This window comes from Caloenas nicobarica, chromosome 29 (assembly GCF_036013445.1).
Source record: "Caloenas nicobarica isolate bCalNic1 chromosome 29, bCalNic1.hap1, whole genome shotgun sequence".
Classification (NCBI taxonomy): domain Eukaryota; kingdom Metazoa; phylum Chordata; class Aves; order Columbiformes; family Columbidae; genus Caloenas; species Caloenas nicobarica.
In genome coordinates, this window is record NC_088273.1 from 650665 (window position 1) to 676719 (window position 26055).

The 26055-nt window shown below is 60.0% G+C and overlaps 1 protein-coding gene across 1 annotated transcript; it reads left to right on the forward strand.

Annotated features, from left to right (window-relative positions):
* The first annotated feature begins 1253 nt into the window (after nucleotides 1-1253).
* CACNA1F (calcium voltage-gated channel subunit alpha1 F) lies at nucleotides 1254-25841 on the forward strand. Its single transcript, XM_065653294.1, has 48 exons — nucleotides 1254-1281; nucleotides 1570-1816; nucleotides 2040-2145; nucleotides 2932-3071; nucleotides 3144-3286; nucleotides 3385-3537; nucleotides 4288-4484; nucleotides 5135-5238; nucleotides 5318-5472; nucleotides 5554-5637; nucleotides 5753-5840; nucleotides 6348-6374; nucleotides 6621-6781; nucleotides 6860-7085; nucleotides 8177-8384; nucleotides 8824-8944; nucleotides 9316-9397; nucleotides 9537-9591; nucleotides 10008-10059; nucleotides 10142-10274; nucleotides 10847-10976; nucleotides 11347-11406; nucleotides 11497-11603; nucleotides 12042-12129; nucleotides 12807-12914; nucleotides 13027-13079; nucleotides 13692-13838; nucleotides 13912-14113; nucleotides 14706-14864; nucleotides 14943-15053; nucleotides 15400-15483; nucleotides 15639-15659; nucleotides 15733-15861; nucleotides 15957-16022; nucleotides 16118-16209; nucleotides 17235-17394; nucleotides 18302-18429; nucleotides 18516-18612; nucleotides 20538-20640; nucleotides 20734-20835; nucleotides 22061-22191; nucleotides 22282-22404; nucleotides 22882-23006; nucleotides 23622-23714; nucleotides 23796-23956; nucleotides 24651-24754; nucleotides 24854-25120; nucleotides 25191-25841. Exons 1-48 carry the CDS (start codon nucleotides 1254-1256, stop codon nucleotides 25485-25487), a joined length of 5958 nt encoding a protein of 1985 aa, XP_065509366.1. The 3' UTR covers nucleotides 25488-25841.
* The last annotated feature ends 214 nt before the right edge of the window (nucleotides 25842-26055 follow it).

A 26055-nucleotide genomic window follows, 5' to 3' on the forward strand; every position in this document is an offset into this window, starting at 1 on the left:
AATGGTGCTTGTGAGGGGGGGAATGGGGGAAATGGTGCTTGTGAGGGGGGAAATGGTGCTTGTGAGGGGGAAAATGGGGGAAATGGTGCTTGTGAGGGGGGGAATGGGGGAAATGGTGCTTGTGAGGGGGGAAATGGTGCTTGTGAGGGGGGGAATGGGGGAAATGGTGCTTGTGAGGGGGGGAATGGGGGAAATGGTGCTTGTGAGGGAAGAAATGGGGGAAATGGTGCTTGTGAGGGGGGAAATGGGGGAAATGGTGCTTGTGAGGGGGGGAATGGGGGAAATGGTGCTTGTGAGGGGGGAAATGGTGCTTGTGAGGGGGGGAATGGGGGAAGTGGTGCTTGTGAGGGGGGAAATGGGGGAAATGGTGCTTGTGAGGGGGGAAATGGTGCTTGTGAGGGGGGGAATGGGGGAAGTGGTGCTTGTGAGGGGGGAAATGGGGGAAATGGTGCTTGTGAGGGGGGGAATGGGGGAAATGGTGCTTGTGAGGGGGGAAATGGGGGAAATGGTGCTTCTGAGGGGGGAAATGGTGCTTGCGAGGGAGGAAATGGGGGTCTGAGGGGGAAATGGTGCTTGTGAGGGGGGAAGTGGGGGAAATGGTGCTTCTGAGGGGGGAAATGGGGGAAATGGTGCTTGTGAGGGGGAAAATGGGGGAAATGGTGCTTGTGAGGGGGGAAATGGGGGAAATGGTGCTTGTGAGGGGGGAATGGGGGAAATGGTGCTTGTGAGGGGGGAAATGGGGGAAATGGTGCTTGTGAGGGGGGAAATGGGGCCTGAGGGGTGCCACATCTGTCCCCACATCTGTCCGTGTGTCCCGGCGCCGTCCCCTCGCACACGCGTGTGTCCCGGCACGTGGGCAGCGCCGCCCTCCCCAGCGCTCGCCCTCGTTAAGCCGTTAATCTCCTGCCAGTAACGAGCCGGGTGGGGGGACACACAGGACAGGCCGTGGGGAGGGCCTGGGAGCTACCTCAGCACCCATGGACATCTAAACACCCCTAACCCCCCCAAAATACCCCCCTGAACATCCCCCAAATACCCCCCACTCTCCTAAAATACTCCCTATACTTCCCCTAAATGCTCCCAAACACCAGCACACCCCCCAAATCCCCTTGAGAGTCCCTCAGACCACCCTCCCCGCCAAGATACCCCAATCCTACCAGACACCCCTAAAATACCCCTCCCTGATCCTCCCTCCATCCCTTATAGGTGCCCCCAGAGCTCCAGGAACAACCCCCCCCCCGACACCCCTCACCATGTCGGAGTCAGAGGAGAACAGGGAGGGTGAGTTTGGTGGGTGAGGGGTCTTGGGGGGGTTCAAGGAGGGTCTCGGAGGGGGTGTGAGGGTTCAAGGGGGGTCCCCAATGAGATAGGGGTGTCCCCAAATGTATGAGGGGTTCCCTGGTCTGTGGGATGTGGGTGTTCAGGTGTCCAGGGGCTGGAGGTCTTAGGGCGGGGGGAGGTCGAGGAGGTTTAGTGGGGGTCTGGGAGATTTGGGGGGGGGTCCAGGAGGGTTTTGGGGGGGTCCAGGAGATTTGGGGGGATCCTTACCATGTGGCCCACCCCTCCCAGGGCCCCCCAAGGAGCCACCGTCCTTTGCCGAAGCCACCGGGCAACCCCCGGGGTGGCCAATAGGCGAAGGCACCGGGGGTCACCCGGGGGGTGGGACCCCCCCGGGTCAGCGGCACCGCCGCCCCCCCCACCCCAAACACAAAAGCCAGGGCTCCACCGGGGGGGTCCACCGCTCCCCCCGCGCCCTTTTCTGCCTGCGCCTCAACAACCCCATCCGCCGGGCTGCCATCAGCATCGTCGAGTGGAAGTGAGTCCTTGGTTTTATTTTTGGGGAGGGGGACACACACAAGTTTGGGGGGGGCCATGGTGGGAGTTTGTGGGGGGGGGGCAGCAGGGATGGGATAGGCTGTGAGACCGTGGGGATGGGGGGCTGCGGGTCGCGGTTTGGGGGGCTGCAGAGTGGGGTGGGGGTCAGGTTTGGGGAGCTGCCCCCTCCTCAACTTGTTTCCCCGCCCCCCCCATAACCGCAGGCCCTTTGACATCCTCATCCTCGCCACCATCTTCGCCAACTGCGTGGCCCTGGGGGTTTATATCCCCTTCCCTGAGGACGACTCCAACGCTGCCAACCACAACCTGGTGAGCACCCCCAAACCCCCCCCAAATAACGGGGAGCACACCCCCCCCCCTGCTGTCCCCAACTGGTCCCAGTCAGGCGCTGGTTTAGCTCGTTAAGTGATAACGAAGCCGCTTTGGGTGGTGGAAGGAAGTGAGAATGGGGGAGTTCACCCTGACACTGGGGTCCCCCACTTAGTGGGAGTGATGGGGGGGTCCGTAGGGGGTTGGGGGGTCCCCAGACGCCTGGGTCCCCCGAAGCGCCTGTCACACGTGTGCCACGGCCTTAAGCCGCTTTACCCGACGCCGGACTCGGTGCTAATCCCGGTTTAACCGCTCCGGACGCCTGGATCCTTGGAGAAGGGGATGCTGGGAAGGGTGGGGGGACACTCTGAGGTGGTGGAGTCCCCCAAATGCCACTGTCCCTTGTCCCCCAGGAGGAGGGGATGCTGGGAAATGTGGGCGACACTTCTTTGGGGGGATCCCAAATGCTAGTGCCCCTTGTCCCCCAGGAGAAGGGATCTCGAGTTGGGGGTTCCCCCAAATGCCGCTGTCTCGTCCCCCTGGGTGAGGGGGATGCTGGGCAGGGAGCGGGGACACCTTAGGGGCGTCCCAAATGCCACTGTCCCTTGTGCCCCCAGGAGAAGGAGACACCGCAAAGGGTGGGGGACATGAGAGTGGCTGGTGGCCCCAGGTACCCTTGTCCCCTGGGAAAAGAGGGTGCTGGGCCACCCCACCGAGCCTCTGGGGGGGTGGTTATGGGGATGGGGTGTCCCAAAATCCCCGTGTCCCCCCATTGTCCCCCGCCAGGAGCAGGTGGAGTACGTGTTCCTCATCATCTTCACGGTGGAGACCTTCCTGAAGATCATCGCCTACGGGCTGGTCCTGCACCCCAGCGCCTACATCCGCAACGGCTGGAACCTCCTCGACTTCGTCATCGTCGTCGTGGGGTGAGGAACCGTCTCCGAGGGACGGGGACGGGTCACAGGAGGGTCCACATGTGTCCCCAAACTGTCCCTCAGGCTCTTCAGCGTCATCCTGGAGCAGGCGTCCCACAAACCCGGCGAAGCCCATCACATGAGCGGAAAACCGGGCGGCTTCGACGTCAAAGCCCTGCGCGCCTTTCGTGTCCTCCGGCCCCTCCGCCTCGTCTCCGGTGTCCCCAGTAAGACCAGTTTGGGTGCAGGGAACACACCTGGCCCCTTTTTTTTTTTGGGGGTGTCCCCCAGGATCCTTCTATCCCCCCCTTTTTCCCCCCGCTAGGTCTCCACATCGTGCTCAACTCCATCATGAAGGCGATGGTGCCGTTGCTGCACATCGCACTGCTCGTGCTCTTCGTCATCATCATCTACGCCATCATCGGCCTCGAGCTCTTCATCGGCCGCATGCACAAGACCTGCTTCTTCGTTGGATCCGGTAAGGGGGGGTCACCACACTGTCACCCCCACCCGGGACCCCCACGGCAACTGGGACCCTCCCAGGAGTTTGGTTCCTAAATGAATGAGAATTGGGAGACCCCTCTGTGCTCTGAGATCCCCCCAGTGGCACACCAGTGGGATACTGGGACCCCCCAACACCCTGAGCCCCTCCAGCACCCAAGACCCCCCCAGTGACACCCCAGTGGGGGTATTTGTCCCCCCAAAAACCCCTCAGACACCCCCCAGGGCCCCTAATCTCCCCTCAGCACCCCCCAGTGACACCCCAGCAGGATACCGGGACCCCCCAATGCCCTGAGACCCCTCCCTAGCACCCAGGAGCCCCCCAGTGACACCCCATTGAGGGCACTTGGGCCCCCCCAAAACCTGAGACCCCCCAAAGTTCCTGAGACCCCCCCAGCACCCAGAACACCCCCAGTGACACCCCAACAAAGTCACTTGCCCCCCCCCTTAGGCTCCCTGTGCCTCCGCTCATGACCCTTCAACTTCATGAGCCCCCTTCCCTCTTTCTGACACCCCCCCACCCTGCACCCCAACTTTACCCCCCCCCCTTAAACACCCCTAGCATTGGGGGGGCTCCCACTCCTCCTTCCTCTGTCCCTCAGCACCCAGAACCCCCCTAAACTCCATTTTTGAGCTCCTGATCTCCCCAAACAACCTTTTGGGGGTGTTAACCCCCCAATAACATTACCTAATATTATTTTGGGGGTGTGCCCCCCCCCAAAAAAAGACCTGGAGTCGGAGGACGACCCCTCCCCGTGCGCGTTTTCGGGCCACGGCCGTGCCTGCCTACAGAACAACACTGAGTGCCGGGGCCGCTGGGAGGGGCCCAACGGCGGCATCACCAACTTCGACAACTTCTTCTTTGCCATGCTCACCGTCTTCCAGTGCATCACCATGGAGGGCTGGACCGACGTCCTCTACTGGGTCAGCACCCCAAAAAATCTGTACCCCCACCCTCCACGGGCACCCCGAAAATCCTTACGCTCCCCCCACACCCCTGAAGTTTTTCCTCTGCTCTCTGAACTGTTTAAATCCTCCCCAGACCTCTTCAAGGACACTGAGAGGTGCCACATCACCCCATACACCACTCAGGGGGAAAATTGGGGTCCCCCAAACCCACCGGAAGCATCCTAAAAATCTCTACATCCCCTGGGAGCACCCCAAAAATCCTTAACCCTCCCCAGCACCCCCAAAGTCCTTCTTACCCTCCCCAAACCACTTAAATCCTTCCCAAACCTCGCCAAGGACACTGACCAGTGCCCACACCACCCCACAGGGGTGGATTTGGGGTTCCTCTCACCCCCAAACCACCCAGGGAGCACCCCAAAAATCCCTACACTCCCTGGGGGCACCCCAAAAATCCTCACACCCCTCCAGCACCGCCAAAGTCCTTCCTACCCTCGCTAAACCACTTAAATCCTCCCTGAAGCTCCCCAAAGATGGTGTTGGCCCCACCAACCAGCACCCACGTCGCCCCACAGACCCCTCAGGGGTGGATTTGGGGTCCCCCCCACTCCCAACTCCCGCCTCTTTTCACACATTCACCCCCAAATTTGTGTGTCCCCCCCTTCCAGATGCAGGACGCCATGGGCCACGAGTTACCCTGGATTTACTTCGTCAGCCTCGTCATCTTCGGCTCCTTCTTCGTCCTCAATTTGGTGCTGGGGGTGCTGAGCGGGTGAGGCCATCGTTAGCATGTCGTTAACGTGTTATTAGTGTGTTTTCTGGGGGGGGTCACACACGTGTCCCCACCCCAGGGAGTTCTCCAAGGAGCGTGAAAAGGCCAAAGCCCGTGGAGATTTCCAGAAGCTGCGGGAGAAGCAGCAGCTGGAGGAAGATCTTCGGGGCTACATGGACTGGATCACCCAAGCCGAGGACCTGGAGGGTGACGAGGACGAGCACGAGAAGCACCGTAAGTGTTGGGGGGACCCTTGTGACCCCCCCCAAAGTCCTTCAGCACCCCAAAAACCTCCTTTCTGTCCGCCCCGCCCAGGACTGACGGCTGAGGAGCTGATGGGGAAGCACAAACCGCGGCTGAAGTGGTTGCGCCACACCAGTCACTCCACCGACACCCACGGTAACGAGTGTTCCCCTGCCTTGGGGGGTCCCCGTGATGTTGGGGTGCCCCCTCCACTTCTCCCCGCTGTCCCTGTACTGACCTTTGACCTGTCCCTGTCCCCCCCCCACCCCAGCCAGTCTTCCCGGCAGCGAGACAACGTCGGTGAACACGGAGACGGCGGGTGAGGAGGAGGCGCAGCCGGGCGCCTGTGACCGCTGCCTGTGAGTGACGAACTGGGGGGGGTGCCCGGACCCCCCCTATATCCCCTGCGCCCCCCAATACCCCTAGGACCCCCCCCCCATTTTCCCTGGGATTCCCCCATAGCCCTTGGTAACCCCAAAATCCCCTGGGACACCCTGTATCTCCTGGGAAACCCCATAACCCTCCCATAGCCCCTGGGACCCCCACCCAGACCCCAAAACTGACCCTGGGACCCCCCACCGGCCCCCCAAGATCCTTCTTAGCCCCCCCATGACCCCCTAAAACCTCCCATAGCCCCTGGGACCCCCGCCCCCAGTTCCCTGTGCCCCTCCGACACCAAAACTGTCCCCACAGCACCTCAAGACCACCTGGGACCCCCCCAGGGACCCCAAAACTCACCCCAGCACCCCTATAACCCCTCCTTGGGTACCCCAACACCTCCCCATGGCCATAGGGCCCCCCCTGTCATCTCCCATGTGACCCCTCCCCCAAATTTTGGGGTAACTGTTGTGCTTTTCCCTCCCCAGGGGCAAAATCACAAAGACGAAATTCTGGTGAGTGAAGGGGAAAGTGATGGGGGGGTGGAAAAATGGGGAGAGGAGTGTGGAAAAAAGGGGGGAGGATGTGGAAAAAGTGGGGGGCACACAGTGGCGCCCCCCCAAATCCTCCCCCCCACCTCATGGGGGGGTCTCTAACCCCAACACCTCAAAACCCCCCAACTCTCGCCGTCCCCTCCAACACCTCCTCCTGCCCTGTACCCTCAAATTTCCCCCCCCGCACCCCCGAATTTCCCCCCCCAGGCGCCGCCTTCGCCGCCTGAACCGCCTGTGGCGGCGCCGGTGCCGCGGAGCCGTCAAATCCATTTTTTTTTACTGGACCGTCTTACTTTTGGTGTTCCTCAACACCCTCACCATCGCCTCAGAGCACCACGGCCAACCCCCCTGGCTCACCCAAACTCAAGGTACCACCCCCCCACTTCAAAAAAATCCCCCCAAGATTTTGGCGGGGTGTTAAAACAGCGTTTTTTTCCCCCGAAAAGCGTACGCCAACAAGGCGCTGCTGTCGCTGTTCGCCGCCGAGATGCTGCTGAAACTCTACGCCCTGGGCGCCGGGTGTTACTTCGCCAGTTTTTTCAACCGCTTCGACTGTTTTGTGGTGTGCGGGGGGGTGTTGGAGACGGCGCTGGTGGAGCGGGGGGCCATGGAGCCCCTGGGCATCTCCGTCCTGCGCTGTGTCCGCCTGCTGCGCGTCTTCAAAGTCACCCGGTGAGGGGACAATGAGGGGACAACAGGACTTTTGGGGACTTCACATCCCCCCACACACATCCCCCCATTCGGCTCCATTGACCCCATTCAATGACACCCCGTTCAGCTCCATTGACCCCATTCCTTACCTTTAACCCCACTCAGTGACCCCATTCATTGACCCCATTCATTGACCCTATTCCTCACCTTTAACCGCATTCATTGACCCCATTCATTGACCCCATTCAGCTCCATTGACCCCATTCATTGACCCTATTCCTCACTTTTAACCGCATTCATTGACCCCATTCATTGAGCTCCATTGATCCCATTCATTGACCCTATTCCTCACCTTTAACTCCATTCATTGACCGCGTTCATTGACCCCATTCATTCAGCTCCACCGATCCCATTCATTGACCCTATTCCTCACCTTTAACCCCACTCAATGACCCCATTCATTGACCCCATTCAACTCCATTGACCCCATTCATTGACCCTATTCCTTACCTTTAACCCCACTCAATGACCCCATTCATTGACCGCATTCAGCTCCATTGACCCCATTCATTGACCCTATTCCTTACCTTTAACCCCACTCAATGACCCCATTCATTGACCCCATTCAGCTCCATTGACCCCATTCATTGACCCTATTCCTCACCTTTAACCGCATTCATTGACCCCATTCATTCAGCTCCACCGATCCCATTCATTGACCCTATTCCTCACCTTTAACCCCACTCAATGACCCCATTCATTGACCGCATTCAGCTCCATTGATCCCATTCATTGACCCCATTCCTTACCTTTAACCCCACTCAATGACCCCATTCATTGACCCCATTCAGCTCCATTGACCCCACTCAATGACCCCATTCAGCTCCATTGACCCCACTCAATGACCCCATTCATTGACACCCCATTCAGCTCCATTGACCCCATTCATTGACCCTATTCCTTACCTTTAACCCCACTCAATGACCCCATTCATTGACCCCATTCAGCTCCATTGACCCCACTCAATGACCCCATTCATTGACGCCATCCAGTACCACTGAGACCATGGGGGACCTTTTCCCAGTTCTCCCAGTAACACCAGTATGTTGCAGACACTGGGCGTCGCTGAGCAACCTGGTGGGCTCACTGCTGAACTCCATGAAGTCCATTGCCTCCCTCCTCCTCCTCCTCTTCCTCTTCATCATCATCTTTGCCCTCCTGGGGATGCAGCTTTTCGGGGGACGCTTCAGTTTCGATGAGACCCAGACCAAGCGAAGCACCTTCGATACCTTCCCTCAGGCGCTGCTCACGGTCTTCCAGGTGAACCCCCAGATCTGGGGGACCCTGAAACCTTGGGGGACACCCCAAAACCTGGAGGGGCATCTTGATACCTGGGGGAGACCCTAAAGCCCAGAGAGGGACCCTAAAACCCAATGGGGGACCCTGAATCCTGTGTGGGACTCTGGAATTTGTGGGGGACCCTGGAAGGAACCTGTGAGAGACCCTGAAATCTGGGAGGGGACCCCAAAGCCCAGAGAGGGACTCCAAAACCCATGGGGGACCCCAAAACCCATGAGCCCCCCCCAAAACCAGGTCCCCTCACTATGCTGTAGCCACTCCAGAGTGATGCTGCACCCCGAGGAGGGCTGGGAGGCAGCAGCAGCGTACTGGGAGCACTGGGGGGGTGTACTGGGAGTGAGGGAGGGATGCTGGGATTTTGGGGTGACCCTGGTGTTTTGGGGTGTGCCCCCCACCCCAGATCCTGACAGGAGAGGACTGGAACGCGGTGATGTACGACGGGATCATGGCGTACGGCGGCCCTGTCTTCCCCGGGATGCTCGTCTGCATCTACTTTGTCATCCTCTTCATCTGCGGGAACTGTGCGTGGGCGTACTGGGAGCACTGGGAGGGACTGGGCATGGAGAACTGGGGGGAACTGGGAGACACTGGGACTGGGAATAAAAGTAGTGAGTGGGGCGGGGGGAATGGGACCAGGAGCGAAGCCAACAAGAGGGCAACGGGGGGGGCACTGGGAAGATACTGGGAGAGACTGGGAATGGGGAACTGGGTAACTGGGAGGGACTGGGAAGGGAGCACTAGGTAACTAGGAAGCAGGTGTGAGAGATACTGGGATTGGGAATGAAAGTGGGGTGGGGGGAACAGGAGCGAACCCAGCAAGAGGGGAACTGGGAGAGCACTGGGAGCATACTGGGAGGATACTGGGAGCACTGGTTAACCCTCTTCTTCCCAGACATCCTTCTCAATGTCTTCTTGGCCATCGCCGTCGACAACTTGGCCGATGGTGACAACATCAACTCAGGGGCCGAGAAAAAGTGAGCCTGGACGCCTGGGTCCCCTTTTTTATGGGGGTGGGGGGAGCACGTGGATGCCTGGGTCCCTTTTAGGGGGTGGGGGGGCTCTCGGACGCCTGGGTCCTTTGCCTGAACCACTCTTTTTTCACCCCAAAACCAGGGACAAAGCCGGAGAGCTGGAAGCCAGCGCAGGGAGCCAGGACGTGAGTGTGAAGGTGAGTGAGATGTGGGGGGGGACACACCTCAAATTGTGACACCCCCCAGTGTGTGTGACCCCCCCCTCCAAAGGATGACACCTTCCCCCAAAGGGTGACCCTCCCAAAATGTGACCCCCCCCAAGTGCGACACCTCCAAAGTGACACCCCCCCCAAAGTGTCATGCTCACCTCAGAGTGTCCCCCCCAAAATGTGACCCCCCCCCCAAAGTGTCCCCCCAGGTGTGATCCCCCGCAAAGGGTGGCACCTTCCCCCAAATTGTGACCCCCTCCTGCCAAGTGTGATACTCACCTCGGTGTCCCCTGCAAGGTGACACCGCCCAAAGTGTGACACCCCCCCCACACACATGTGTCCCCCCAAAAGTGTGTGACCCCCTCCATGTCACGACCCTCACCCTGCCCAAAACTCCCCCCCAGGTGGAAGGGGAGCAGCCGGAGGAGGAGGAGGAGGAGGAAGAGGAGGATGAAGGTCAGTGTCACCACCCTGTCACCCACCCGGACGCCTGGGTCCCTGGGGGGTGACACCGCCTGGACACCTGGGTCCCTTGCAGGTGACGAGGAGGCAGGGGGGGAGCGGGACAGTCTGGGGGGGCCCCGGCTGGACCCCCCCGAGGAGCCCCCCAAGAGCCAAGTGGTGCCGATCCCCGAGGGCAGCGCCTTCTTCCTGCTGGGCAGCACCAACCCGTCAGCACTGGGAGCTACTGGGAGGGGTGGCAGGGGCACTGGGGGGACTGGGAGGGGGGGATGCAAACTGGGAGCAGCGGGAGTGGGGGGCACGGTGGTATTGGGAGGGCTGGGGTGGGGGAACCGGGAGCACTGGGACTGGAGACACGAACTGGGAAAACTGGAGCTGGGGGGCAGCAAGGTACTGGGGGCACTGGGACTGGATGGCCAGGAGGACTGGAGCTGGGGACACAAACTGGGAGGGCTGAGGACACTGGGGAACTGGAAGCACTGGGGCGGGAGGCACTGGGGGAACTGGGAGCACTGGGACTGGGGACACTAAGAACACGGGGGGACTAGGGACACAAGGGACATGGGGGTCTGGGACTGGGGACGCAAACTGGGAGGACTGGGGATACAAACTGGGAGGACTGGGAGCACCGGCATACAGTGGGGACTGGGAGCACTCAAGGGGAAGCTGGAAGGAACTGAGACAAACTGGGCTGGGGGAGCCCACCGCAGGGGGGACCTGGGGGCAGGGGCGCACCCAGTAAACTGGGAGTAACTGGGATTAACTGGGAGCACTGGTGCAGGCTGCGGGTGCGGTGCCACGCCCTGATCCACCACCACATCTTCACCAACCTCATCCTCGTCTTCATCATTCTCAGCAGCGTCTCGCTGGCCGCCGAGGACCCCGTCCGCACCCACTCCCCCCGCAACCACGTGGGGCACTGGGCAAACTGGGAGCAACTGGGAGCAACTGGGGGAACGGGGAGAGAGGGGTTAATTCATTCCATGTGTGACACAGGAGCCCAGTGGTGGGGGGGGGGTTTGAAATGGGGGGTACTGGGAGGAACTGGGGAGGTTCAGGGGGTTTGGGATGTCTGGACCAACTGGGATAAACTGAGAGTAACTGGGACAAACTGGGAGGATTGGGGGGAGCATTACTTAATTCCATGTGGGACATAGGAGCCCAGTGGTGGTGGGTGGGGGGTTTGAAATGGGGGGTACTGGAAGGAACTGGGGAGGGTCAGGGGACACAAGGGGGGTTGGGAGGTGTCAGGGTCACCCCATTTTCTGCCCTCGCCCCCAGATTTTGGGCTACTTCGATTACGCCTTCACCTCCATCTTCACCGTCGAGATCCTGCTCAAGGTACTGGGGAGGGGGGGATTTTGGGGGGGTCCCCAGGGGTTTGGGGGGGTCCCCCCAATGTTGGGCTTCACGGTGTCGTCCCCCCGCCAGATGACGGCGTTTGGCGCCTTCCTGCACAAAGGCTCCTTCTGCCGCAACTGGTTCAACCTCCTGGACCTGCTGGTGGTTGGTGTGTCCCTCATCTCCTTCGGCATCCAGTGAGCGCTACTGGGAGGAACTGGGAGCCACTGGGAGGGCTGCTGGGGGCACTGGGAGGGCTGTTGAAGGAACTGGAAGGGACCAGGAGGACGGGGTCTACGCTGAAATGTGACAGCAAATTGAGGGGGAGAAGGAGTGATGCCTTTGTATGAGACCAGTAAGGGACTGGGGTGAACTGGGAGCACTGGGAGAGGCACTGGAGTATACTAGAAGGTACTACTGGGATACATTGTGAGGCACTGGAGTATACTGGGTTGAACTGGGATGGAGGGATCCACCTTTATTTTACATGAAAACTCCAATGGCGGGAGCGGGGGGTCACCTTCATGTGAGACCAGTAAGGGACTGGGGTGAACTGGGAGCACCAGTACAAGGACTGGGAGGGACTGGGAGTGTTACTGGGAGGCACTGGGAGCAACTGGTGTCCCCCCCGGCAGCTCCAGCGCCATCTCGGTGGTGAAGATCCTGCGGGTCCTGCGCGTCCTGCGGCCCCTGCGAGCCATCAACCGCGCCAAGGGCCTCAAGGTGCCCCACTGGGAGGGACTGGGAGCACTGGGAGGGACTGGGAGCACTGGGAGGGGCACTGGGAGGGACTGGGAGCACTGGGAGGGGCACTGGGAGCACTGGGAGGGTGTCTGTTTTTCTGTCCCGAGCAAGGGGTGTCCCCACATCCCTCTGTCCCCATGTCCATCTGTCCCCAAGTCCCCATGTTTGTCTGTCCCTGTGTCCCCACAGTCGTCTGTCTGTCCCAGCGTCCCCATGTCCGTCTGTCCCTCTGTGCCCATATGTCCCTGTCCCTGTGTCCTCGATGTCCGTCTGTCCCCAACACCCATGTCCCCATGCGTCCGTCCCTGCGTTGCCATGTGGCCTTCCCTGTGTCCCCACGTCTGTCTGTCCCTCTGTCCCCAGCACAAGCTGTCCCCCTGTCCCTGTATCCGTCTGACCCCATGTCCATCCGTCCCCATGTCTGTCTGTCCCTCCGTCCCCAGCACCTGGTGTCCCCATGTCCCTATGTTTGTGTGTCCCCGTGTCCCCCTGTCCCTTTGTCCCTCTGTCCCCATGTGTGCCTGTCCCCAAGTCTGTCTGTCCCTCTGTCCCCAACATGTGGTGTCCCCGTGTGTCCGTCCCTCTGCCCCGTGTCCCCCTGTCTGTCCATCCCCACGTCCGCCTGTCCCCACGTCCGTCTGTCCCCGTGTCCCCAGCACGTGGTCCAGTGCGTCTTCGTCGCCATCCGCACCATCGGCAACATCATGATCGTCACCACGCTGCTGCAGTTCATGTTCGCCTGCATCGGGGTGCAGCTCTTCAAGGTGAGGGAGGGGACCCCAAAACCCCCCCTGAGGGGTCCCCAAAACCCCCCAGGGGTCCCCAAACCCCCCCGCGAGGGGTGGGGACCCCCCCTGACCCCCCCGCTGTCCCCAGGGCAAGTTCTACAGCTGCACCGATGAGGCCAAGCACACGCCAGGGGAGTGCAAGTGGGTGCTGTGTCCCCAGTGTCCCCAGGTGTCCCCAACCCCCCTGTGCCGCCAGGGACACATTCCTGGTGTACAAGGATGGGGACATGTCCCCAGTGTCCCCACGTGTCCCTGTCCCCCAGGGACATGTTCCTGGTGTACAAGGACGGGGACGTGTCCCCAATGTCCCCCTGTCCCCCAGGGGCACGTTCCTGGTGTACAAGGACGGGGACGTGTCCCCGGTGTCCCCAATGTCCCCCAGGGGCACGTTCCTGGTGTACAAGGATGGGGACATGTCCCCAATGTCCCCCTGTCCCCCAGGGGCACGTTCTTGGTGTACAAGGACAGGGACATGTCCCCAATGTCCCCACGTGTCCCTGTCCCCCCAGGGACATGTTCCTGGTGTACAAGGACGGGGATGTGTCCCCAGTGTCCCCCTGTTCCCCAGGGACACGTTCCTGGTGTACAAGGACAGGGACGTGTCCCCAATATCCCCCTGTCCCCCAGGGGCACGTTCTTGGTGTACAAGGACAGGGACATGTCCCCACGTGTCCCTGTCCCCCCAGGGACATGTTCCTGGTGTACAAGGACGGGGACGTGTCCCCAGTGTCCCCATGTGTCCCTGTCCCCCAGGGGCACGTTCCTGGTGTACAAGGACGGGGACGTCACCCACCCCTCGGTGCGCCAGCGCCTGTGGCACAACAGTGACTTCAACTTTGACAACGTCCTGGCCGGGATGATGGCGCTTTTCACCGTCTCCACCTTCGAGGGGTGGCCCGCGTGAGTCCCCGGGCTGGGGATGGTGACAATGCCACCCCCCCTGGGGTGGGATGTCACCGCCGTGTCCCCTCAGGCTGCTGTACAAGGCCATCGACGCCAACGCCGAGGACCAGGGGCCCATCTACAACTACCGGGTGGAGATCTCCATCTTCTTCATCGTCTACATCATCGTCATCGCCTTCTTCATGATGAACATCTTCGTGGGCTTCGTCATCATCACTTTCCGCGCGCAGGGCGAGAGCGAGTACCGCAACTGTGAGCTGGACAAGAACCAGGTGACAGGGGACGGCTGGTGGCACTTGGGGACCTCCTGGGGGGGTGGCACCTCCAGGTGCTGTGGTGGCACCTCCAGGTTGTGTCCCCTCCCCGGTGACAGTGGCAGTACGGGGAGGATGTGACCAGGGTTTTGGGGACACTGCAGTGTCACCTTGTCATCCCGTGTGGTGGGGGTGGACACTGTGGTGTCACTTTGTCACCTCCTGGGGTGGTGGCACCTTCACACACAGCAGTGGCACCTCCATGTGTGGCCGTTGTGTCCCCTCCCCGGTGACAGTGACAGTATGGGGAGGATCCGGCCATGGTTGGGGGTGACACTGCAGTGTCACCCCACATGGTGTTGGTGGGTGCCAGCACTGTCACCCCGTGGTGGCGGCACCGTCCCTGTGTCCCCTCCCCGGTGGCAGCGCCAGCGTGTGGAGCACGCGCCGAAGGCGCAGCCGGGGTTATGGGGACACGCCGCGGTGTCACCTCGTCACCCCGAACGGCGGTGGGAGGACCCCGCGGTGTCCCCCTGTGTGCATGGGAGGGGTGCCAGGCATGTCACCACACGGTGGTGGCACCGTCCCCGTGTCCCCTCCCCGGTGGCAGCGCCAGTGCGTGGAGTACGCGCTGAAGGCGCAGCCGCTGCGGCGCTACATCCCGCGGAACCGCAGCCAGCACCGCGTCTGGGCCATGGTCAACTCCACGGCCTTCGAGTACGTCATGTTCGTCCTCATCCTCCTCAACACCATCGCGCTGGCCGTGCAGGTGGGTGGGGGGATGCGCGGGGACGTTGGGGACAGACGGGGACAGATGGGGTGGCACTGTCGCTTGTCCCCCCCCCAGCACTACGAGCAGTCCAAGCCCTTCAATTACGTGATGGATCTGCTCAACATGGTGTTCACCGGGCTCTTCACCGCAGAGATGCTGCTCAAGATCGTGGCCTTCAAACCGCGGGTGGGGACAGGGGGGACACGGGGGGTGGCACCTGAGGGGGGGTCACACGGGGACAGGGGCTGTCACCTGGGGACAGGGTGTCACCCAAAGAGGGGTGTCACCCAAGCACAGGGGGTGTCACACAAGGAGGGGGGTGTCACCCTAAGACAAGGGGTGTCACCCAAAGACAAGGGGTGTCACCCAAGGACAGGGGGTGTCACACAAAGAGGGGGGTGTCACCCTAAGACAAGGGGTGTCACCCAATGACAGGGGGTGTCACCCAAAGACAAGGGGTGTCACCCAAGCACAGGAGGTGTCACACGAGGTGGCAGTGTCACCTAAGGACAGGCGATGTCCCCCCCCCCAGCACTATTTCTGCGACGCCTGGAACACGTTTGACGCGCTCATCGTGGTGGGCAGCGTGGTGGACATCGCTGTCACCGAGGTCAACGTGAGTGTCACCCCCCGCCTTGTTTGTGTCCCCCACCTGCGGGGGGGGGGTCTGGGGGTGACAGGGGTGTCCCCAATACCTGTGCATCCCCCGCCGTGTCCGTCCGTCTGTCTCCATCACCATCCATTTCATCTCCTCGCGCCTGCGTGTGACAGAACGGGGGGCACGTCGGTGAGGTACGGCGGTGTCACCGGGGGGGGGAGGTGACAATTTTAGGGTCCCTGTGACCCCCTCTGTGTCCCCTGCCAGAGCTCCGAGGACAGTTCCCGCATCTCCATCACCTTTTTCCGCCTGTTCCGCGTGATGCGCCTGGTGAAGCTGCTGTCCAAGGGCGAGGGGATCCGCACGCTGCTCTGGACCTTCGTCAAGTCCTTCCAGGTGGGACATCGCGGCCTCGGGGACATCACGGGGGCGTTGGGGACATTGCGAGGGGTTGGTGACACCCCCTCCTCGCTCTGTCCCCCCCCAAAAAGGCGCTGCCCTACGTCGCCCTCCTCATCGCCATGATCTTCTTCATCTACGCCGTCATCGGGATGCAGGTGGGGGACACGGGGGGGTCCTGTGTCACCTCTGGGTGTCACCTCCCGGTGTCACCCCCCTGGTGTCACCCACTTTCCCCGCCCCGTGTCCCCAGACCTTTGGGAAGGTGGCGCTGCAGGACGGGACCCAAATCAACCGCAACAACAACTTCCAGACCTTCCCCCAGGCCGTGCTGCTGCTCTTCAGGTGGGCACGGGGGCTCCTATGGGCTCTATAAGGTCCTTATAGGGTCTCTAAGGTCCTTATAGGATCTAGGAAGGGGTCTCTATAGGGTTTGGGGGGGTCTCTATGGGATCTAAGGGGCCTCTATGGGGTCTGGGGGTCCCTTCAAGGTCTGTGTTGGGTCCCTGTGAACCATCCAGCCCCCAGCTTGGGGTCTGGGGGTTCCTATAGGGTCCCTATAGGGTCTGTGGGTCCCTATGGCTCCCCATGGGGCTCCTATAGGGTTCTCCTGAGGTATCTATGTCTGTACCCCATCTATAGGGGGTGCCTGTCGGGGGCCACATCGGGGGATGTGAGGGGGTTCTGGGGGAGCTCTATAGGGTCTGGAGAGTTCCTGTAGGGTCCCTATAGGTTGTGGAGGATCCCTATAGGGTCCATGGGATGCTGTGGGGGAGGCGTGGCAGGAGAGCACACCCCAGGGGTTAGGGGGCTTCTGGAGGAGTCTGTAGGTCCCTATAGGGGCCATAGGGTGGCTATAGGGTCTATAGGGTGGCTATAGGGTCTATAGGGTGGCAGGTGCGCCACGGGGGAGGCCTGGCAGGAGATGACACGAGGGGTCAGGGGGGTTCTGGAGGAGCCCTATAGGGTGCGTAGGGTCCCTACAGGGGCCATAGGGTCCCCATAGGGTGGCTATAGGGTCCCCATAGGGTGGCTACAGGGTTTCTAGGGTCACAGGTGCGCCATGGGGGAGGCCTGGCAGGAGGTGACACGAGGGGTCAGGGGGGTTCTGGGGGAGCCCTATAGGGTCCGTAGGGTCCCTATAGGTTCTGTAGGGTTCCTACAGGGGCCATAGGGTCCCCATAGGGTGGCTATAGGGTTTCTAGGGTCACAGGTACGCCATGGGGGAGGCCTGGCAGGAGATGACACGAGGGGTCAGGGGGGTTCTGGGGGAGCCCTATAGGGTCCGTAGGGTCCCTGTAGGGGCCATAGGGTCCCCACAGGGGCCATAGGGTCCCCATAGGGAGGCTATAGGCTCTCTAGGGTCACAGGTGCGCCACGGGGGAGGCCTGGCAGGAGATCATGCTGGCCAGCCTGCCGGGCAAGCGCTGCGACCCCGAGTCGGACGCGGGGCCCGGGGAGGAGTTCAGCTGCGGCAGCAACTTCGCCATCGTCTACTTCATCAGCTTCTTCATGCTCTGCGCCTTCCTGGTGAGCCCCACGGCGCCACTGCCCCACAGCCCCATGGCGCCGCTGCCCCACGGCAGCGCTGCCCCACAGCCCCACGGCGCCGCTGCCCCACGGCAATGCTGCCCCACAGCCCCATGGCGCCACAGCCAGTCTCCTTGGTGGGCCCCAACTCAGCCCGTAGCAACGTCAACAGCAACGGCTCTGCCCCATAGCAAGGCCACTTGCCCCATAGCAGCAGCCTTGCCCCATAGCATGATCCCCTGCCCCACAGCAACAGCCGTGACCCATAGTGAAGGCCCTGTCCCACAGCAGCAACCCTGCCCCACAGCAACAGCTCTGACCCATAGCGAGATCCCCTTCACCATATCAACAGCCCTGCCCCACAGCAACAGCTCTGACACATAGTGAGACCCCCTGCCCCATAGCGAGATCCCCTGCCCCATAGTGAGGCCCCCTGCCCCACAGCAACAGCTCTGACCCATAGCGAGATCCCCTGCCCCATAGTGAGACCCCCCGCCCCACAGCAACATCCCTGACCCACAGTGAGACCCCCTGCCCCATAGTGAGACCCCCTGCCCCACAGCAACATCCCTGACCCGTAGTGAGAGCCCTGCCCCATAGTGAGACCCCCTGCCCCACAGCAACATCCCTGACCCATAGTGAGAGCCCTGACCCACAGTGAGACCCCCTGCCCCATAGTGAGACCCCCCACCCCACAGCAACATCCCTGACCCACAGTGAGACCCCCTGCCCCATAGTGAGACCCCCCGCCCCACAGCAACATCCCTGCCCCATAGTGAGTGCCCTGCCCCATAGTGAGACCCCCCGCCCCACAGCAACATTCCTGCCCCATAGTGAGTGCCCTGCCCCATTGCAAGACCCGTGCCCCATAGCAAGACCCCCCTGCCCCACGTCTCCCCCCGCCCAGATCATCAATCTCTTCGTGGCCGTCATCATGGACAACTTCGACTACCTGACGCGCGACTGGTCCATCCTGGGCCCCCACCACCTGGACGAGTTCAAGCGCGTCTGGTCCGAGTACGACCCGGCCGCCAGGTCTGTCAACGCCACTGTCACCGTCACTGTCACCGTCACTGTCACCGTCAATGTCACGGTCACCGTGACCCCCCCCGTCCCCCCAGGGGCCGCATCAAGCACCTGGACGTGGTGACGCTGCTGCGGCGCATCCAGCCCCCGCTGGGCTTCGGGAAGCTCTGTCCGCACCGCGTGGCCTGCAAGGTCGGAGCACACCGGAAAACACGCGCTTTCCCCCAAAATTAGGCGGTTTCCTCAAAAATTGAGGCGGTTTCCTCAAAAATTGAGGCGGTTTCCTCAAAAATTGAGGCGGTTTTCCCAAAAAATAGGGAGTTTTCCCAAAAAATAGGGAGTTTTCCCAAAAAATAGGCGGTTTTCCCAAAAAATAGGCGGTTTCCTCAAAAAATAGGCGGTTTCCTTGGAAAATCGAGAGTTTCCTCAGAAAACAGGCGGTTTCCTCAGAAAACAGGCGGTTTCCTCAGAAAATAGGGAGTTTCCCCAAAAAATAGGGAGTTTCCTCAAAAATTAGGCCGTTTCCTCAGAAAATAGGGAGTTTCCTCAGAAAATAGGGAGTTTCCTCAGAAAATAGGCGGTTTCCTCAAAAATTAGGCGGTTTCCTCAAAAATTAGGCGGTTTCCTCAGAAAATAGGGAGTTTCCTCAGAAAATAGGCGGTTTCCTCAAAAATTAGGCGGTTTCCTCGAAAATTAGGCGGTTTCCTCAAAAAATAGGTGGTTTCCTCAAAAAATAGGCGATTTCCTCAGAAAATAGGGAGTTTCCTCAAAAATTAGGCGGTTTCCTCAAAAATTAGGCGATTTCCTCAGAAAATAGGGAGTTTCCTCAAAAATTAGGCGGTTTCCTCAAAAAATAGGCGGTTTCCTCAAAAAAAATGGGGTTTTCCTCAGGAAAAAGGAGAATTACCTCAAAAAGTGAGGGTTTACCTGAAAAAAATGAGGATTTACCTCAAGAAGAGGGAGAATTGCCTCAAAAAAAGGGGGAATTACCTCAAAAAAAAAAGAGAGGATTTACCTCAAAAAAATGAGGTTTTACTGCAAAAATGGAGGATTTTCCTCAAAAAAAAAAAAAGACGGGTTTTCCTCAGGAAAGGGGAGAATTACCCCAAAAAAGGAACGTTCTACCTCAAAACCCCCAATATCTACCTAAGGGAAGGGGATTTTTACCTCCAAAAAACTATTATTTCCCTAAGAGAGAGGGATTTTACCTCAGGAAAAGGGGTTTTTTTCCCCAGCAAAGGTGGATTTTACCTCAGGGAGGGAGATTTTACCTCAGGAAAGGGGTTTTTCCCTCAGTAAAGGTGAATTTTACCTCAGGGAGGAGGATTTTACTGCAATAAAGGTGATTTTTTTACCTCAGGGAGGGAGATTTTACCTCAGGAAAGGGCGTTTTTCTCTCAGGAAAGGTGAATTTTACCTCAGAAAGGGAGATTTTACCTCAGGAAAGGGCTTTTTTTCCCCAGCAAAGGTGGATTTTACCTCAGGGAGGAAGATTTTACCTCAGGAAAGGGCTTTTTTCCCCAGCAAAGGTGAATTTTACCTCAGAAAGGGAGATTTTACCTCAGGAAAGGGCGTTTTTCTCTCAGCAAAGGTGAATTTTACCTCAGAAAGGGAGATTTTACCTCAGGAAAGGGCTTTTTTTCCCCAGCAAAGGTGGATTTTACCTCAGGGAGGGAGATTTTACCTCAGGAAAGGGGTTTTTTTCCCTGAGTAAAGGTGAGTTTTACCTCATGGAGGAGGATTTTACTGCAGGAAAGGTGATTTTTTTACCTCAGGGAGGGCGATTTTACCTCAGGAAAGGGCTTTTTTCCCCCAGCAAAGGTGGATTTTACCTCAGGGAGGAGGATTTACCTCAGTAAAGGTTGTTTTTTTTTTTTTTTCCCCCCCCCCCAGCAAAGGTGGATTTTCCTTAGTGGGGAGCGTTTTACTTGGGAAATAGAAAAGACTCTGTGTCCTGCGTGTGGGGTATGAGGGGGCACCCGGACGCCTGGGTCCCCTCCCCGGATGCCTGGGTCCCCTCCCCGGATGCCTGGGTCCCCTCCCCGGACGCCTGGGTCCCCTCCCCGGACGCCTGGGTCCCCTCCCCACCCTCAGTTTGCCGTTTTGCCCCCCACCAGCGCCTGGTGGCCATGAACATGCCGCTCAACTCGGACGGCACCGTCACCTTCAACGCCACCCTCTTCGCCCTGGTCCGAACGTCCCTCAAGATCAAGACAGAAGGTTGGGATTTCGGGGGGGGGGGGACACACACACAGAGCCAGGTGGGGACACCCCCCAATCGTGTGTTTTGTCCCCCCCCCCGCCCGAAAACAGGGAACCTGGACGTGGCCAACAAGGAGCTGCGCGCCGTGATCAAGAAGATCTGGAAGAGGACGAAGCCGAAGCTGCTGGACGAGGTTATTCCCCCGCCGGAAGGTCAGTGTGTGCACAGCAAAAAAGGGATTTTCTTTTTTTTTCTTATTTTACCCCCCAAAATTGGGGTTTGACTCGGAAAGAACGAAGGTTTTTACCCCCAAAAAGGAGAGTTCACCTCAAAAAAATGAGTGGTTTACCCCCCAAAAGGAGGGTTTACCTCAGAACTTGAGGGTTTTAACCCTAAAAAGGAGAGTTTACCTCAGAACTTGAGGGTTTTAACCCCAAAAAGGAGAGTTTACCTCAAAAAAAACAAGAAAAAATGTGGTTTTACCCCCAAAAAGGAGAGTTTACCTTAAAAAATGACAGTTTTACCCCCTCAAAAGGAGGGTTTTTTTTTTTTTACCCCCCAAAATTAGGGTTTACCTCAGAAAGAAAGAAGGTTTTTTTACCCACCAAAAATGAGGGGTTTACCCGCAAAAAAGAGGATTCACCTCAAAAATTGAGGGTTTTACCTCCAAAAAGGAGGGGGTGTTTTTTTTTTTTTTTACACCCAAAAATTAGGGTTTACCTCAGAAAGAATGAAGGTTTTTACCCCCAAAAAAGGAGAGTTCACCTCAAAAAATTAGGGTTTTACCTCCAAAAAGGAGTTTACTTCAAAATAAATGAGAGATTTACCCTCAAAAAGGAGGGTTCACCTCAAAAGAAATAAGGGGTATAGCCCCAAAAAGGAGGGTTCACCTTAGAAATCAAGGGGTTTTATCCCCCCAAAAGGAGGGTTCCCCTCAAAAGAAATGGGCATTTTACCCCCCCAAAAAAAGGAGGATTCACCTTCAAAAATTGAGGGGTTTTACCCCCAAAAAAGGAGAGTTTGCCTCAAAAATCGAGGGCTTTTAACCGCCCCCCAAAAGGAGGGTTCACCTCAAAAGAAATGGGCATTTTACCCCCCCAAAAAAGGAGGGTTCACCTCAAAAATTGAAGGGTTTTACCCCCCCAAAAAAGGAGAGGGTCAACTTCAAAAATTGAGGGGTTTTTGCCCCCAAAAAAGGAGGGTTCACCTTCAAAAATTGAGGGTTTTTCCCCCCCAAAAAGGAGAGTTTACCGTAAAAATTGAGGGGTTTTACCCCCCCAAAAAGGAGGGGGGGGGGGTCACCTTCAAAAATTGAGGGTATTTACCCCCCAAAAAGGACAGTTTGCCTCAAAAGCCAGGAAGGATTTTTCCACCCGCTTTGGGGGTGCCCCCCTTTGTTGGGGTGTCCTCCCTGACCCCCCTGTCCCCCCCCCCCAGAGGAGGAGGTCACCGTGGGCAAGTTCTACGCCACGTTCCTCATCCAGGACTATTTCCGCAAGTTCCGGCGACGGAAGGAGCGGGGGATGCTGGGCGCGAACGCGGAGCCCAGCAACGAGTGTGCGCTGCAGGTGGGTGGCCCGAGGGGTCACCAGGGCGGGGGGGGTTGGCGACACCGCGGTGACACCGTGTATGTGTGTCCCCCCACCCCGCTTTGCCAGGCCGGGCTGCAGACGCTGCAGGCGCTGGGCCCCGAGATGCGCCGGGCGCTGAGCTGCGACCTGGAGCTCGACGGCGACGACAACGGCGCCGCGGCCACCGAGGAGGAGCGGCTGACCTACGCCGTAAGCCACGCCCCCTTCGGGACACGCCCACTGACACGCCCACTTTGGGACACGCCCATTTGGGGACACACCCTGCCACGCCCCAAACATCCCAGCCCCCTTCTGGCCACGCCCCCCGAGGCCGCACCCATTGACACGCCCCCAATCTGTCCCAGTCCCTTCTGGCCACACCCACTGACACGCCCCCCAATCTGTCCCCGCCCCTTCTGGCCACGCCCCCAATCTGTCCCAGCGCCTTCTGGCCACGCCCCCCCGCCGCCACACCCACTGACACACCCCCCCAATCTGTCCCAGCCCCTTCTGGCCACGCCCCCCCCCCCAGGCCACACCCACTGACACGCCCCAATCTGTCCCAGCCCCTTCTGGCCACGCCCCCTCGAGGCCACACCCCCTGACATGCCCCAATCTGTCCCAGCCCCTTCTGGCCACCCCCCCCCCCCGAGGCCACGCCCCCTGACACGCCCCCTCTGCCCCCAGCCTCCTGAGACGCTCTACGGCTCCGCCCCCAGCCCCCCCGGGGAGCCCCCCCAGGACACCCCCCCACCCACCGAGGGGGACGAACCCACCCCCCCGGACCAGGGGGGCGCCCACACAGGCAGCAGGTACGGGGTGGGGGACACACCTGACACTGGGCGGGGAGGGGGGTCCCTATGGGGAGGGGGGGGGGGGAACCAGGAAAAAAATGAGTTTACCTCAAAAAAAGGTTTTGCGCAAAATAAGGAGGGAGTTTTCATCAAAAAAAAAAAAAAAAAGAGATTTATTGTAGTTTGGTTATTTGTTTTGGGTGTTTCTTTGTTTGTTTGTTTGGGGTTTTTTTGGTTGATTGGGGTGTGGTTGGGTTTTTTTTTTGTGGTTTTTGTTTTGGTTTGTTTGTCGTCTTTTTTTTTAACCACCCCCCCAAAATGAGGGGGTTTTTTTTAGTTCAGAAAAAAAAGGAGGGTTTTACCTCAAAAAAAGGAAGGAAATTTTTTTTACCTCAAAAAAAGGAGGTTTTTAACCTCAAAAACGGAGGGTTTTTCCTAAAAAAAGGAGAGTTTTGCGTCAAAAAAGGAGACCTTTTCCTAAAGAATAAGAGGGATTTTCCTCAAAAAAAGAGAATTTTTCCTCAAAAAGGAGTTTTTCCTCCAAAAAAGGAGGGTTTCTCCTCCAAAAAAAGGTGGGTTTTTCCTCCAAAAAAAGGTGGGTTTTTCCTCACGAAAGAGGCTTTTCCCCCCCAGGAGCGCGGCCGGCCCCCGCTGGGCCCATCCTGCCCCCGGGGAGCAGCACCAGGAGCAGCCGGAGCCCCCGCGGCAGCGCCGGGGGGGACACAGGTACCACACACCCCCCCGCCCCCGCGGCTGGGACGGGCTGAGCCGGGGCGGGGGGGTCTCACCCCCTGTCCCCCTCCCCAGCCCGCTGGGGACCCTGCCCAACCCCCACCCCCCGCGCTGGGCGGGGGAGGGGCCGCGGGGGGGGTCGCTGCCGCTGCCCCCCCGGCACTTCGCCCTCCGCAACGGGACCCTCGACGGGCAGCAGCTCAAGAGGCGCCGGCTCCTGCCGCCCACCCCCGCGGGTAGGGCGGGGCCGGGAGGGGCGGGGCCAATGAGGGGTGGGGCTAGGGAGGGGCGGGGCTACGGGAGGGGTGGGGCTGGGGAGGGGCAGGTCTTCCATGGAGGGGCGGGGCCAGGGAGGGGCGCGGCTACTGGAGGGGAGGGGCTACGGGAGGGGCGGGGCCAGTGAGGGGCGGATCTACGGGAGGGGCGGAGCTGACACGGAGGGGTGGGGCTTGCAGGTAAGTACCATGGGGGCGGGGCTTAAGGGGAGGGGCGGGGCTTACAGGTAATGAGCATTACAGGGAGGGGGTGGGACCTGCAGGGAGGGGTGGGGCTTACAGGTAAGGAGCATTGCAGGGGTGGGGCTTAAGGGAGGGTGGGGCTTACAGGTAAGGAACCTTGCAGGGGCGGGGCTTCCAACGGGGGTGGGGCTTACAGGAAAGGGGGTGGGGCCTTCATGGAGGGGCGGGGTCTTCACGGAGGGGCGGGGTTTCCAGTGCTCCCCTCCCAATTTTGTGTGTGTGTGTGTGTGTGTGTGTCCCACCCCCCATAACGCAGGAAAGCTGGGGCGGGGGGAGGTGTCACACACTGACCGAGACCCTCCTGGGAAGGGCCCTGGGGACACGCAGAGTGACCGAGCCCCCAGTAAAGGCTCTGCTGTCCCGGGGGGCGGTGGGACACACACTGACCGACCCCCCCCCCGCCTTTCCCCAGGCCGCAAACCCTCCTTCACCATCCAGTGCCTGCGGCGCCAGGGCAGCTGCGAGGACGAGCCCATCCCGGGCACCTACAACCCCTCAGGCCCCGCACGGCCACAGGTACCACCACGTGTGGCACAGGGATGGGGCGGGGGGGGGCACACACACGTGTCACCCCCCCCTCCCCAAACATACACCCCTCCGCTGCTCTCCCCACAGGGCTACGGCAGCTCCGAGACCTGGCGCCTGGGGGGCTCCTCGCACGCTTGGGCCGCCGCCCCCACCCGCGGCCACGTCCTGTACGCGCCGCTCATCCTGCTGGAGGGCGGCGGGGCGGGCGGAGGGGGCGGCGCCGGGGGGAGCCTCCCCCCGCTGTCCCGCTGGTTCCTGGGGGAGCAGCGCGGAGCCCCCGGTCCCCTCCGCCTGCGGCCCTGCGGCCCTGGGGACACGCTGGCCCGCGGCTCCGCAGACAGCCTGGTGGAAGCCGTGAGTGACGGAGTTGGGAGCACGGGGTTGGGGGCCACGCCGAACCGGTGCCAGCTCTGCCCCCCAACAGGTGCTCATCTCGGAAGGGCTGGGGCTGTTCGCCCGCGATCCCAAATTCGTGGCGGTGGCCAAGCGCGAGATCGCCGACGCTTGCGACATGACCATGGACGAGATGGAAAGTGCAGCCGCCGACCTGCTCACCCGCCGCCGCTCCAACCCACCCGGTTCCGGCCCCGGTTCTGGCCCCGCTCCCTCCGCCGCCTCCGCCGCCGTTTACAGCGACGAGGAGCCGCTGCGCCCGCCGGCCGAGGACGAGCTGGCGGATGAGATGAGCTGTGTGGGCGGGGCCTGGGGCCGCCACCAATGAACGCGCTGTGTGGGCGGGGCCTGGAACTAGCCACACCCCCGGCTGCAATGAATGGGTTGTGTGGGCGTGGCCTGGGACTAGCCACACCCCCCCGGCTGCAAGGAATGGGCTGTGTGGGCGGGGCCTGGGACTAGCCACACCCCCCCGGCTGCAATGAATGGGCTGTGGGCGGGGCCTGGGACCGGCACCAATGAACGCGCCGTGTGGGCGGGGCCTGGGACTAGCCACACCCCCCCGGCTGCAATGAATGGGCCGTGTGGGCGGGGCCTAGGGCCTGCCCCGCCCACCCGGGCTGCAATAAACACCCGGCACCGGACTCTGAATGGACACTTGGGGGAGAGAAGGGAAGGGAGAAAGCTCAGAAAATTAGATTTTTACCTCAAAAAAAGGTGGATTTTTGCCTCACGAATTTTTACCTCAGGATAAAGTAGAGCGATCGCGCAGCTTTTCTGGGGGAGGAAGCATCCCTGGTGTCCCACCCCGTCCCCCTCCCAAATCACCCCAATCTCTTTTAGCCTCCAAAGTTTAATAATAATAAAAAAAATCATAATACAATAAAATAATCCCC